Here is a 15,722-nt window from a genome sequence, read left to right on the forward strand (position 1 = left end):
GTCATGGAGCCACACCCCATGGTGCTGAGTCATGGAGCCACACCCCATGGCCTATATAAAGGATCTGCTTTTTGGCATTCCTTGAGTCAAGCAAAGTCTCATCTGGTTTGCTGAAGTCACACCTTGGATTCCTGCCTGCCCTGAGAAATCTGAAAGGAATTTGGCAAAGCTGCAGAGGCTTCGTGGCCACGCTTGATACAGACTTCCCAGACCCGGCCGTCGGAGGGGGAGGGGGACACGACAGAAACAAACTAGTGCTCTGCAAATGTAATCATGAGACTGCGGCTATCAGAAGTTTGAAAGTGGGTCAAAAGTAGCTCTGGGGAGATATGATGTAGCTTTGAATGGCTAACCTGTCATAAGTTAAGGACTCCCTATAATAAAAAACAAAGCTTGATATAGTCTTTTTATGCTGAATATTGAAAGACAAGAAATAAAAGGTTTTCTGGAACACCTGACAAAGTTAGAAATGTTGGCTGAAAATTTGCATGGAAAAAAAATAAGAGAAATTTCAAATGAAATAATAAAAAAATTACATAGACCTCGCAAGATGTTCCATCAATCTGTTTGAGAGTACCAATTTTCTGTTCATTAGTAGTATTTAGTAACTATTTAGTAGCTAGAATGAGGAACAATTACTTTCACCTAAAAAGGAAGCATAGATATTGTTTGAATTTTTTTCATCACCCAACTCCATTTTCTCCCCTCTAATTCTTATGAAATGTACAGTCATTTTCCTCAATAAGTCAATGAACAAGTATAATGAATCATTTGCTCTATTTAGCTAATTTTCTAGTATTAGTTTGGAGACATCTATGGGGGAAAATTGCATTTTACGTAACATTTATGCAGAAGTATTGAAAACTCAATAGAGTTCATCAACTTTTAAGCACCACTGTAGTGCAGCAAATTGAGAATTGTGATATTGCTAATTTATAAATCTCTTTGCAACTAGTAGCCAGAAGAAGTAGTAATAAAATCATAACTTGATCATATATTGTGATTACAGGCAGTCTCCTCAGCTTACACCCATTTGTTCAGCAACTTAAAAAAATGGACTTAGGGCCAATCTTTCCCTGCCAATTTCTCACAACCGAAGTCAATGGAGAAGATTGCAAGGAAGATTGCAAGTTGTCCCAGGAAGTCCTGTTGCTTTTTCTTCATACTACCTTCTATTGGTTCGTACTCTGTAGCGTAGGCCCACCTAACTACAACTCCCTCCCCCTCTGCCTCTTGTGGCCTCCATCAGCCCACCCACAACCTCTGTCAGCCCACTGGATGCCTCCTGAGGCCCCCACCAATCCCCCATGCTCCCTTGTGCCCACCCACAACGCGCAGACAGACACACTCTCTCTCATTACCGGGGATTTCAGCCTCTTCCCACTTAATAACTTCAGCACCCTGAGGTTCTGACCACATAACCATAACTGCAGGATTGCTGTTGCTAAGCAATGTAGTGACATAACATTGCACTCAATGACAGCCCTGATTACAACTGCCATCATAATCCAAAGACTGCATTTTTCTCTCAATATTATGTAAATTCTTAAGCATTTCATTTATTTATCCTTTCCAAACAAGATCCCAAACACAATGTTTTACATCATATTCCCAAATAATAGTTTCAATACAGAAACATGCTTAGATAATATAAATGTTGCTCACATACTGAGTGTATCAATAATAATTCTCATATGATTCATTGTTCAAACCAAGCTTCCAGTATAGAATATTGACACATTTGAAGCAACAAAATTTGTTTTCATGGATTCTCCAGGCCCTAGACATTATACACACAAAAAAATTGAATGATGTACTGACCCTAAGAGAACTGCCAAAGCAAAAAACAAGGAACAACCTACTAGTATATCACAAAGAACCTGTACATTACCATCTGTTGGAGTTGTACATATCTTAGTTCCTCACTATTTTCCTCAATGATTCCAAATATGATAATCCCACTGTGGCCTGAACTATTAAGTTTGCAGTCTGCAGCTGCCCCTGAGGGTTTTTTTCTACACTCTACTATAAACATGCAGGCAAGTTCATAAACAAAATTATTGCCCCTAGCAGTTTTCACTCCAAATATTTCTTTTTAAAAACTCCACTGGTATTAATAATGCAGCAATAGACAGTAGACAATTTTACAAAGCTAAGTGGCTTCAGAAAAGCATGCAAAATATTCTCAATCTCAATCAAAATCCTACATGCTTTAACTACCATAAAAGGGGGGGGGGAATGGAAGGGTAAGCTGCTTGTTTTACATTTACATTAACATTTAATATAATTTAGCTCTCAACTGATTGTGCCATCAAGTTGGTCTTGAGTGTTAGCAACCAAGATAGATCTTCCTCAGGATGATCTGACTCCAACCTAGTCCTTCAGATCTTCCAACTGTACACCCATTACTCCTGGACTTGAGCTCATCCACCTTGCTGCTGCTGGTCTTCTTCTTCTCTTTCCTAACGTTATAAACTTCTCCAGAGAGCCCTTATATTGCCTTTTACATAGAAATACTTCAGAGGAAAAATGAAAGCAATATAAAAAAGATAAGTCCCAAACTTTCAGGAGAGGAATCTAAAATAAGGTGATTCTACCATCTAGCCAAAAATGTAAAAATGACTTGATATGACTTTTACGGCCAACAGCTTGCATGCACATCCTACAAAAGTAAGATTTAGGCAAGAAAAACCAAATGCACAAGTATAGAATAGGTGGTAATTGATTCAATAGTAGTAACTGTGAGAGGACTCTTGGAGTCCTAGTGGTCAACCACTTAAATATGAGCCAGCAGTGTGCTGCAGCTGCTAAAAAAGCCAACACAGTCCTAGGCTATATTAATACTGGAATAGAATTAACATCACGTGAAGTGTTAATATCACTTTATAATACCTTGATAAGGCTATATTTGGAATATTGTAATATTTTGGTCGCCACAATATAAAAAGATGCTGAGACTCTAGAAAGAGTGCAGAGAAGAGCAACAAAGATGATTAGGGGACTGGAGGCTAAAACATATGAAGAACGATTGCAGAAATTAAGTATGTCTAGTTCAATGAAAAGAAGGACTAGGGGGTGACATGATAACAGTGTTCCAATATCTAAGGGGCTGCCACAAAGAAGAGAGGATCAACCTGTCTTCCAAAACACCAGAAGGCAGAACAAGAACCAATGGATGAAAACTAATCAAGGAGAGAACCAATCTAGAACTAAGGAGAAATTTCCTGACAGATCAATTAATCAGTGGAATGACTTACTTCTAGAAGTTATGAGTATTCCAACACTGGAGGTTTTTAAGAAGAGATTGGGCAACCATTTGTCTGAAACATTATAAGGTCTGCTGCTTGATCAGGGGGTTGAACTAGAAGACTTTCAAGGTCCCTTCCAACTCTGCTATTCTGTTATTCTATTATCTATATATTGCTGGCTATTATAGAGTTAGCAAATCAAATCATGGGATTTGTTGATTCAGGGCAAGGTGGTAAGAAAGAATGCTCCCTCTCAGCTGTGCTTTAGAAGCTGTTTTTCGGCCCTAACGAGATGCTAGCAACTGAAGCGATCTTCTGCACTTGCTTTTCTCATTGCTTCTCTTTCCAAAGATCAGCTGTGCTTTAGAAGCTGTTTTTTATCCCCAAGTAGGGGATAAAAAGCATGTGGCACGCTCAAAACCAGCAAACTAATGTGCCGAAGCTAACCAGACTAAGGACGCTAGCCAGATGAATACTTGGAAGGCAGGTTTTTTTTTCCTATTTCCTCCCCAAATACTAAGCTGCGTCTTAAGACTCTGGTGCATTTTATACTCCCAAAAATGCTGTATGCTCATGACATTACGCTACAATCTTCACCTATAAGAAAGAATAATAGTAGATATTAACATAGTAAATTAAGCTGTGGGAGCATGGAATAATTTAATGGTGATTAAATTAGATAATTTGGATTAATGTAAGTACTATTTAAACTGACCTCCTAAATTTATAAAATGTAACTATATCCTGGAAAGAAAAAGATCTTACCCCATCATACCATTTACATAACTTACCAATATAATAATTATTATTATATAAACTCCGCCAGTTGCTCATATTTCTGTTATAAACATACCTGGCTAGTTACTCAGAATTATAATTTCTAAGCATGTCTGATTGTTTTTCCCCCCTAGATCTGCCCTCTTTTTCTGACATCTTTATTGCTCAAACCCACTAAGGTAGCATCCTCTCTTCCTTTGCAATTATAAGTTATATTTGCTAGCTTCCATACAGTGCTATTATATTTGTTAAGTTTCCATGTGGTGCTGTTTTAACTGTCTAGCCTAAGATTCAATTGCCTTTCTTGTTTATCTGTGACACAGACTGCTCCATAATTTGTTCTAAGCTGTTAATGTAGGCATATCGGTTTTGTTTTAAAATGCTGAATGTTACTTTCATTCGATTTTTAATTAGCAATTTATTGTGGATCTGTTTTAGAGCAAGCTGATGAGAAGATAATATTCACCATAAAAACTATGCAGTTGTAATAACATTGTAATCACTTTAACCTATAGTGTTTCATTGTTTATAGCATTTCTGATACTATTAAGTATTCACTTAATTCTACTGTAACTGAAACATACTAGCATATTTGCTCATAAAATAGTATTACTGCTTCAGTTACTATACTATTCCTCTTGAACAGCAATGCTGAAATTTCTTAGGGAAACCTAGGTCTCATCTCTCAATGGCCTAGAACAGATTTTCATGTAACCCGGTTTAAACATCGATCTCCAAATTATAAGATTTTCTTTAAATACCTTTTTCTTGCCACAAAATCTAATGTTTATCAATCTTAACAGCTTCTCCACATTAACATTTTTGTGACTTAGGCTAGAATTATCTTAGAAAGGAAAGCTTTTTTTTTTTTTTTCCAGAATGTCTTATATCAAATTCTAGTCAGCAAAATGTTGCTCAAGATCATCCAGAGCCCTGTATAAGAAGGGAAATAACAGATATTCAAGCAAGTTTCAGAAAGATAATTGAAAGGGCCCCAAAGTATTGAAAATAAATCAATATGTACTTCACCTATCATAGAAAGGCCTTTGAGTGTGTTGACCATATTAATATCTCCTTAGGAAAAAGGAAAAGCCAGAACATCCCACTGTCCTTATGTGAAATCCGTAGACAGAACATAAAGTGCAGATTCAACAAAGTGAAACAGACTGGCTCCAGGTCAATAGAGGAAAAAAAGACAAAGCTACACTTTTGCTTCCTTTACAGAGATATAAATAAATATTGAATATATACTATGTATGTAATATATTATTATATACATGTTGAACATATATTGAGTGAAGCTGGATTGGAATAATATGAGTGTCGATTTAAAATTTGAGGAAGAAACATTAGAATCTGTGTATGTCACTAATCTGACAGGTGAAAATCTCAATAATCTGCACACTCTGCTAATGAAATCAAAGACACAGTAATAATGGGGATATGATGAAATATTAGGAAGAACAAACTAGTCTAATATTAATAAATATACATAAAAATGTATTTTTAGTTTTAAAGTTGTCTCTCTCTATATAATACCAGAGAATGACATTACCTATATGTTAAGACAAAATGTCAAACTGAACTTTTTCATCACAATAGGAAGTGCATCTTCCTTTCCATTGTGTTCAAAGGAGACTACTTCTGTTTCATATTTGAGCAGCAATTTTGTTAAATGAAGATTAATCATGGCTAACTTTAAAAGTGATTAATGTTAACACACCCACCTTAAAATGTATTTAGTGCAATTAATAACACTTAATCCAGGTTCAAATAAGATAATTTGAGCTACATTTTTAAATTAATTCATACTTTGACAACCCAGTTGCCAAGCACCCAAACTGCAGTCAAATGATCAGTCTTAAGTGCAAGGACAGGTCATAAATCACATTTTTCTGAAATCACTGTAACTTTGAACCTCCATTAAATGAATGGTTATAAGTCAAGGACTATCTATATTCCACTTTATGTCTGAATCAAATCTTCCAAGAATCATCTTCAATAGACTCGACATGGAGTTGCCCTTGAAGAACACCTAGAAGCTTCAACAGAGCCAGAATGTTCTTGCACATACCATCTTTTATCTTTATATGTTTTGATTTTAATTGTAGTTTCTTTGTCTATTGTGAGCCACCCAGAATCATTGAGAGTTGGCTGGCATACAAGTCTAATTAATTAATATTAATAATAATCCCAGTCCAGTACTTCATATTTTCTGATACTCTTGTAAAGAAATCATTCTATGGCCTCCATCCTCTACTACTTTTAAGTTATTAATCAAAGGTATACAATATAATGTATGTTAAATTTACTTTGAATCAAGGCAAATGCAAAAGCATAGGTATAATGCAAAAAGCCTTGTAATAAGGTTAGGATGAAAATTCACACATACATTAATATACACCTTGTTATGTTGCAACTTTGCTTTTCCTCTGGGTCAGTTAGAAGATGAATTTCTATTAATTAGTACTAGGCCTTCACTTCATTATCATAAGGCAATTTCATTTGCAGCTGCTGTGTCAATTTTTCTTTTTTTTTAAGTTATACAACTATTTACATAACCTGCCAAGCCAGGCAAACTATGCAGCATTTGTAAAATATCTCATTAAAACAATTTCTCTCATATAGAAAAAAATAGTCTTTAATGTCAACTATGCTTATTGTGTTGGCAGCATATAACTATACATCCATACCCATTAAAGCTTTCTAGCCATCATGGAATCTACAATTGTTAACCAATAATTACCAATAACTGTCCAAGAAAGTAAGTAGGCATTTGTTTTTCTATAGAACAGCTTACCTTAGAATGCATAGACATACTTTGCCTCCTGATGTTAAACGACAAAATCCAAATCTTTGCTTACTTTCAATGTCAGTAAGCACAAAAGTAAAATGTTGTCCAACTTGCGTTACCCTAGGGGGAAAAACTGTGTTAGGCGGCACTTCCTTTAACACTAAAAAGCAAATATGCTTAAAATTAATGTTAATACTATTAGATTGTTGTCATAAAATAGTTTCATAAAATAAAATAAAAACATTTTAAATTAAATCTAAGTAATATAGAAAATAATATGAAAAGACTTTGGAGTGAACAGACATAGATGTAATACAGTAGTCTTCACTTAGTACAAGGGTGTCAAACTGGTGGCCCGCAGGCTGGATGCATCAAGCACAGACCATGCCCACTCTAGCTCCGCAAAGGCAAAAAATGTTGCAATATGTCACGTGACGTCACCTGACGCAATCGAGTTTGATACCCGTGACTTAGCAACTACCTCATAGAGCAACCATTTGCAGTTACAAAATGTTAACCAATCTGCATTTATGACCCTTGCAGGTCTGTAAAGCAAATGAAATTTGAAGTAAAATCATAAGCATAATTGGGGTCTCACTAGCAACTGCTTCACTTAAATGACCTAGTTGTCAATCATAACTGAGATATATCACAACTGAGTATAACTTTTTTTAAGGATGTAGAATGTTTTACTTGAAAGAATAGAAGTAAATTTCTAGACAGAAGAGCTTCAGTGAAAAAAAATGCTGTTAGTAGTATGACTATTAAAATATTACTTTGTAACAGGAAATCAGGAATTTAAAAAGTTCAATTTTTACTTTGACCAGAAGACTTTAAAATGGATTTCACTCCTGCGAACTGACTCAGGTATCCAAATTACAAACCAAACACTAAGAGGGAATATAGATTTTAAAAGTAGCTGACACTAACCATTAAAAGGAAATGTAACTTTTTAAAAAAGTAAATAGTGTTCCAAACTGTTTTCTAATAAAACCTAATGTTCTAGTACATTTCTCTTGCATTGTTTGTTTATATGTGTGTTTTAATATAATCTTAATAGCTAAAATAATAAATCATTGATTGATGAAGAACATCTATAAATATACATCAATCTTTTTGACTACAAAGGACTTTTTCAAGGTCAGTATAATAGATGGCAACATTTTAAACACATATTTAAACAACAGGGTATACTCATCTGACAATGGAATAGATAGGGAGTATTTATATTTCTGTATTTATTATCAAGACAAAGTTTCCTTGGAGGGCAGATTAAGAATTATGTCTTTTTATATATGGATATGTAGTTATCAACATCAAATATGAGTTGTTTGCCCTTCTACAGGAAAAAATCATTTTCCTGTAGATTTATATGAGTCTGTGTAATTGTTCAGGAATGTGTAGCCATTCATGTGACAGAAAGATTTACATAGAAGTTCTGAGCTGCTTATATGCCTTTGATACTGTTTTCATTAGCATATATAGCATACTTTCCAGTTTTACAAAAACAAATGTTCATAGTTTAAAAGTACAACTAAGATAAAGACAAAAATGTTATAAAATTAGAAATGATATGAAGACAAGTAAACAGGGATTTTTTTCATAACGCAAATGAAGACAAAGTAACTCCGTAAAATTGTCATTTAGGAAGAAAAAAAGGAAGTCCACCTTCAGACTGCTGAAGTATTAATCAAATTTAAAAAGTAACTGTAACCAATGCCATGATTTAAGAAAGTAATAAAGTAGCTGAGTTTCAATTAAACTGAAGTAGTAAAAATTTCTGGTATCAATGGTACCATAAACTTATATGGAAGTCTTTTTAACTAATATCCTCTAGGTTTGCTGGGATGTTAACACTGAGAAATCAGAGGGGCCAAGTTTGAAAATATTGCTCTTTACCCATGGTAATTATCTGGATTTGTCTTGTCCTACCTTTCTGCATATTTCTGTTTCTCAATTCCTTAATTCACACTGAATTTCCAGCATGACTTTCTATGTTACCATTTTATGTTATGAATAGGGTGAAAACCACACAGTAAAAAATGGATGGGCTTTGATCACATAGTCAATGCCTGTGTTTTTCTGTATCTTTACCTCCTGCATCATTGAACAGAGTTAAAATTATTTGTATCCCGTCTTTATTATTTTTACAAATAACTCAAGACAGCAAACATATCCAACACGCCTTCCCCTTCCTATTTCCCCACAACTCTGGGGAGTGAGTTGGCTGAGAGAGGATGATTGGCCTAATGTCACCCTTGGCTTTCATGACTAAGGTGGAACTTGAACTCACTATCTCCTGTTTTCTAACCTAGAACTTTAACCACTAGACCAACCTTTTTCCCTTCCTTCTCTCATTTCCTAACTGTTCATGTATCATCCTTAACATAAGTAATACTAGTTTAATTTAAAAGCTCATATCAATTCCTGGTTAATTTTAATTACACTTGGTTATTTGAGTTTTCAACTTACCCTCATTTCAAAATACTGTATTAAAGATACAGACTGATTAATATTTGGAAGCTAATGAAAAACAAGCAATTCATAACAACTGGCTAACTCAAATCATTTTAAACAATGCCTCCAAATGTTTCTTACGAACATTTTTCGAGTTACGAAAAAAATCTTGCGCAGGGTAAATATCCATAATTAAATTCAATTATATGGGATAGAACAAAGTCCTACAGTTGACAGAATATGAGAATTGTATATGAGAAATTTTCAGTGTCAAATATTTGTCTGGCCGTGAAATTCAGTAGGTGTGCTTGGAATTTTTTAGTTGTTCTTCCTGACATGTGTCCTCCAACTGGATTAAAGAATTGTAAAGAATTCTGTCCATTGAATTCTAGTGGTTAAAGAAATCTCCAATGACTAATCAGCTAACTTATAATTAAGCATTTCATTAAGTCTGCACAGGGTTCCACATGGAACAACAATTCTGCTAATCTGGTGTCATAACAGCCATTCTCAGAAGAGGCGTTCCTCCTATGACAAAATGAGGAGCAATGCCTCTTCTAATGGCATCTGTCTCACACATTCTTTTTAAAAAAGGTATTAAAAATCATGAATGATTTTCTTTTAAAATCTACTGCTTAATAAACTGAAAACAAATGTTGCTCTACCAAACTATTAAATATGAATAAATATTGCAGATCTACATATACAATACATAATAAATCCTTTTTTAAATTAAAATATAATCCTCAGAACACATCTGTACAACCTTTAAGAGATATTTCAATTGGAACTTCTTATGTATACTTGTTTTGAGGGCTGGGAGGAAGTAAACATACAGTTACAATGTCTTATCAACTTTATATTAATAAGAAATGCATGCTAAAGATTTATGGTTATGTATTAAAAGCCTAAAAGCATACTAAAATTATACTGCCTACTGCCAAAGATACAAGTGAAAACTTACAATTCAGAAAACACTTTACTTAATTATTTTAATATAGTGCTTCAATCCATTCAATACTTTCCTATGAAAATCAATATTTTGCAGTGCAAATTTTCAGTGCACCAACCTCACTTATTGAAAACCCACGATAAGACATACCTTGTAATGTCAAAAGGAAAGCAGAATTTAGGTATACTCTGGAGGACTGCCTGTAAAAGCAAAAAAAAAAAAGTTATATAAATTTAACAATTACCTGAATATCCTTCTATTTTTTTTCCCAGAAAAAAATCAAGCAATATTTGATAGGAAGAGGAAACTATGCTGCATGTTTCTGGATTAAAATAATTGATTATTAAAAAGGAATTAAGTTTGTGCTTTGGCAGATTGCAAAGACAATGCCATAGAAACCCCAGGAGGAAAAGGCCTGGCCTGAAGGGTATTAACACCCTTCACATCCCTGCTGGGATCCCTTCAACAAGGCCATATGGATTTTACAAGAAGCACCGTACCATATGGGTAGGCCACGTCTGCTGCTACTTGTACTATAGACTAGCCATAGGGACTTCTGACAGATCCTGGCTCAAAAATACAAATGTTGTTTCAATTAAAATGCAAGCAGAGGAAAGGGAACTAAGTTGACAGCATATGCATTTTAGGAGCAAATGTTTTTAAAAGCTGGAACTTTTCATTTGTTACATGCAGAAAATTGAACAGAGTTAACCCTTTAGGATATCAGCAAGGTTCAAAATTACCTGCCAATTAAAAAGAAAATAAAAAGAAAATACCTGCCATTTTATAGAAATAATACACCTATTTCTTCCTGTTGGGTTTGACATGCTACTCAGCTACTCATTTCTAATTACACGGATGTCATATAATGATTTGAAAAATTATTATAAAGTGAGGAAAAATAGTAGAATAAAAGAAGCAGTTATACCTATCAAGTGTTCGATGCCACTATGACAAAACAAGAAATAGGGCTGGCACCATTCCCTTATTTTCAGTACCAATATTCACCCAGAATTACATCAAATGATTAGTGGCATTAAGGTACTTAATGCACTGAAAAGATTAAATGTTATAATGAAGAAAGGATTCTGCTTGAACATGTACAATCTAAGCTTTAACAGAGAGGACTGACAGGACTTTGTATCTGAAATGACAGTTATGCTATCTCTGTATTTCCACTCAGACACAAGAAGGCTAGGAAAGTAAATTTACTGCAATAATTAGGAAGTCATATATATATGAAGAACTTGTCCATCTAACAGCCCTCCAGCATCCTTCCCTCCATGTAAAAGTTATTTGCCAGGTTTAAATGCTGGGCCCCTTCCTCCCACCTTCCGAATCAATGGCTGATAGCTGCTCCTTTCCCACCTTGAAGTTTTGTCTTGTTAACAAAATGGCTTCTTCAAGCAGGAGAATCAGAAATTCCAAACCTTGCCAGCTTCATCCCTTACAAGAAGGAAAAAACTGAAAAGATTGCTTGGGGAAAAAACATAGAAGAAAAAAAGAATGCCTGTATTTTCTTTCAGACTAATATAAACTTAGTATTTCATTAGGGGAGTGGGTAGGAGAAATTTGGAGGAAATTGGCTAGTTAAAGAAACATGGATTCTGGTAGTATGACAGAAATGCTACACAAATCATTGTTTTCTTACTGGACGCACCTTAATTACAGACCCTAGTTAAGAACTTTCTAACTTCAATGAAAGAAAGGATAATAGAAAAACTTGGATCCTGTGTAATACGACAACTAATATAGCTAGAAAAAAATTCACTCCTACAAGCATATGTCTTATGTTCTCAGTTCTTAGGGTCTGATTAACAACATCAGGCAAAATATACATTTCTCATTATTGGATTTCAGATATATTAAATTAATTGCCATAATCTGTTATTCCTGGGAAATTTTATTTTCCACTAACGTTATATGGCTATAATTTCATATTACATCTGTGTGAGCATATTCTTTCATAGCTATGTTTGACTAATCTTCCAATTTAGATTTCAGGCTTTAAATCAGATGCAAAACTTGTACTGATACAAATGCAGCATAAGGTCAAAGTGAAAACCACAAGAAACTGGTAAAACCACTGTAGAAAGAAAAGGAAATGGAAGAAAGTGCATGCTCGAAAGCTTGACAACTATTTTATTAGGTGCTAGCCCCAGCGAGGCAATGCTAGAATTTTATTTGGACCTTCCAATATAAGGTACTATATTTCCAAGAAAGATTGTTTCTCCATTTTATGAAGCATCACTAAAATCAGGTTGTCACAGTTTACTTAGAGATAGCAAATTAATGTTAGCCTCATATAAAAGAGGCAAAGTAATAAATATTTAAATGCTACTCAACTTATTAAGCTTATTATAATAGAGAATTCTGTGTCTCCCCCCCCCCTTTCTTCTAGCAACAATATTAGTATTTTAGACTCTAGGTCTTCACAGTAATAAATATAAGTTTGTCTTTAACAAACCACCACAAACTATATTTCTTTGCAATATTGATTAGTAAGCACATAAGATTCTATCTCTAAGGAACTGTTATTTGCAGACATTTGTAACATCCCTGTTACATTTTCTGGACTTCGATAAAATGAGAACTCACAGAAAAGAGGAAAAACAGATATTATTGTATTTCACTGTAATAGATATATCAGCCCTTTCTGCAACATTGTAAGGGGCAAACTAACTCAATACCTTTCTTTCCATCCCTCCCCCATCCGTGTGTGTGTGTGTGTGTGTGTGTGTGTGTGTATGTGCGCGCACACACACACACACACTTCTGCAAAATATGGCCTCAGCTCGCTTCCCAACTGGCAGGATCATCCCTCAGGAGACAAGTCTTTAAACCTCCGCACTCTTTAAAATTCAGCCAGCCAGCAAGTCTATACACTGGTGTATAAACAGTATAGGAGAAAAAAAAATCCTCTCAGCTTATGTCAATGACAAAGCAACTCAGCAGTTGACTGTTTTTCCCCTGACAGTATAAGCCAGATCAATAGTGGAAGGCTACCTAGGCTTGTAAAGATCAGTTCTCTGCTTTAATTACAGGTGTTATTCAGATTTTACAATAAAGGAAATTAAGATGCTGTCCAGAATGCTTCTTAGGATTTAATATGCAATCAGCTGAATAATTATATTAAGGAATATTTGTAGAAAGTATACCTATTTTAAAGTTGACTGTATAACACTGAAATATCATTTATGACAGTGTTTTTACAGAAGATGAAAAGCCATTAAACGTATACTTAAGTCATGCCTTGGCTAGTAGTCAGATCAATTTGACATTCTGGTAAAAAAAATCTGTAACTAGTGCTATAAAGAGATACTGATTTTTTTTTTACCCTTGGTAATGATAACAGTAAAAAAAAAAGGTGTCTAGGGGTTAATATACCAGGGCTACATCATGGTCATTTAGACTGTCCTAAGAACTATGGGTGAAATTCAGGTTGATTAGAGAAATAAAAGCATTTTGTAACCTTCTTGCAACCAGAAAAATTAAACTACACTTAAAGACCAAAGCTGTCAGACAAACCAGTCAATGATTTTGCTTATCAGACGTAGCTTTAAAATTTCACAATTAAATTGATTACTAGGAAACAAATAGTGAATGTTTCCATGCGGTAAAGAAAAATATATTTTTCTGAATTTGCGTTAAGATAAACAGTTCTAAGTTCTGAAACACAAAAATGAAAACAATGTACCTTTGTTGAAGGAACAGCAAAAGCTTTTCTACCTAACCCTTTCTAATATACTTGTAGTCCTTGACTTACAACTGTTCATTTAGCGACCTTTCAAAAATACAGTGACACTGAAAAAAGTAACTTATGACCAGTCCTCACATTAAGAACCACCTCAACATCTCCATATGACCATCAAAATGTGAATGCTTGGCAACTGGTACCCATTCACAACTGCAGTATTCCGAGGTCATGCAATCATAATTTGTCATCTTCCCAGCTGACCTCCAACAAGCAAAGTCAATGGGGGAAGCTGGATTCCCTTAACTGCACTGATTCACTTAACAATCATGGCAAAAATGGTCATAAAAGTGTGACTCATTAAACAACCACAACAAAAATTCTGGCCTCAATTGTGATCACAAGTTGAGGACTACCTGTATAGCAAGAAAAATAAATTGGCTGACTTTGGAGTTATCAGTGGGCATGTTAGATATCACTTTTTAATAAGCAGCTGTAACAAAATTTCCTTCATCAATTTCAAGCTCTGGGAGCTTATATTTCATATAGCAAAAAGAATTAGTAAAAACTACTGTGAAGTTAACCAAACAACCACCTGAGCACATAATCATGCCTACTGTAGGGCAGAGAGGGCTGCAAAGAGTACTTAATTTACCACCTCCATTGCATTCTCAAATAGCAGTCTTTTTACAGATTCTTTAACATGGCTTGTTGTCGTCTGCCCCAGAAAATCCCATATTGGATTTTTTGGAAACTTGTGACAAATTTCACAGCACTTCGAGAATAAAATTGCTTATCTTCATACAGATTTGCGCTCTTCTTTTGACAGAAAAATAAGGTGCCGCTTTTATTGCCTGGTTCAATTATATGAATTTGTTTTCTATTTGCTATGGCAAATGCTTGTGGCTATGCAGCCTATAGCCTGATGTCTTGAATCTTACCCATCTTGGCTTAGTCAAGTTAACGGGGAAGAGGGGGAACAATGGAAAGATGATGGGATGAATCCAGTGAGTGAGTGGTAAACATCTTTGTGCAAGAAGAGTAGACTTTAAAAGAGGAAATAATGAATATACTTATGAAAGAATGCTAGTTTGATCCAGAAGTTTATAACAACTAGTGCTCGCCTGTAATTGGAAAGCAAGGTTTTGAAGACATCGGTTTTCTTACTAAGCTAAAAAAAAAATCAGAAGAAACTGATTAATTTAATCCATTTTAGCCTAGGTTCAGATCTGCTTTCTGGAATTAATCAGCACTAAATAATCTGATGGATGATTTCCTATGGGGCAAAGACAGGGAAAATATAATTCTGTTCATTCTACTTGATATTTCAGCAGCAACTAACTGACCATGGAGACAAACATGTCTATGAGTCAAGGTTGAAAGCATTATTCAATGGTTCTATTCTTACTCAAAGGAACTGTCTCATAAAATAATGACTTCCTTGATATCAGGGCATATATATGATCCTGTCTTGTAGGGATGTCTTATAGGGATCCTACAAGACATTACATTCTCTTTAACTTCTATACAAAGCTGCTTGAGGTAATAATTAGGGATTTAAGGTTGAGGTACCATCGATGTACTACTAATGCACTGCTCTATTTCTTCATAACATCTGAATCAGGAAAGGGTCTGAGCCACCTAAACTGGTACTTGCTTTAAATGCTCTCATGAGTTAGACAATACAGTGAAAATGAATACATTGGAGCTGAATTCTGAGAAGACAAGAATCTTGTGGAAGGATATATTACGTAAATAGGAAATCTGCCTATTCCGAAAAAAGGATATTACTTCCTCAAA

General features: G+C 34.7%; 1 protein-coding gene across 1 annotated transcript in view; it reads right to left on the minus strand.

Moving 5' to 3' along the window:
• Window positions 1-10,427, minus strand: part of DENND1B (DENN domain containing 1B) — a 142,651-nt gene extending 132,224 nt beyond the window's left edge. The window contains exons 1-2 of the mRNA XM_058176029.1: window positions 10,379-10,427; window positions 6,826-6,939 (exon numbers count right to left, since the gene is read on the minus strand). Coding sequence (XP_058032012.1) covers window positions 6,826-6,843 — 18 coding nt within the window. The 5' untranslated portion in view covers window positions 6,844-6,939; window positions 10,379-10,427. The remainder of the gene's footprint in view (window positions 1-6,825; window positions 6,940-10,378) is intronic.
• Window positions 10,428-15,722: the final 5,295 nt, after the last annotated feature.

Source organism: Ahaetulla prasina, chromosome 3 (assembly GCF_028640845.1).
Source record: "Ahaetulla prasina isolate Xishuangbanna chromosome 3, ASM2864084v1, whole genome shotgun sequence".
Classification (NCBI taxonomy): domain Eukaryota; kingdom Metazoa; phylum Chordata; class Lepidosauria; order Squamata; family Colubridae; genus Ahaetulla; species Ahaetulla prasina.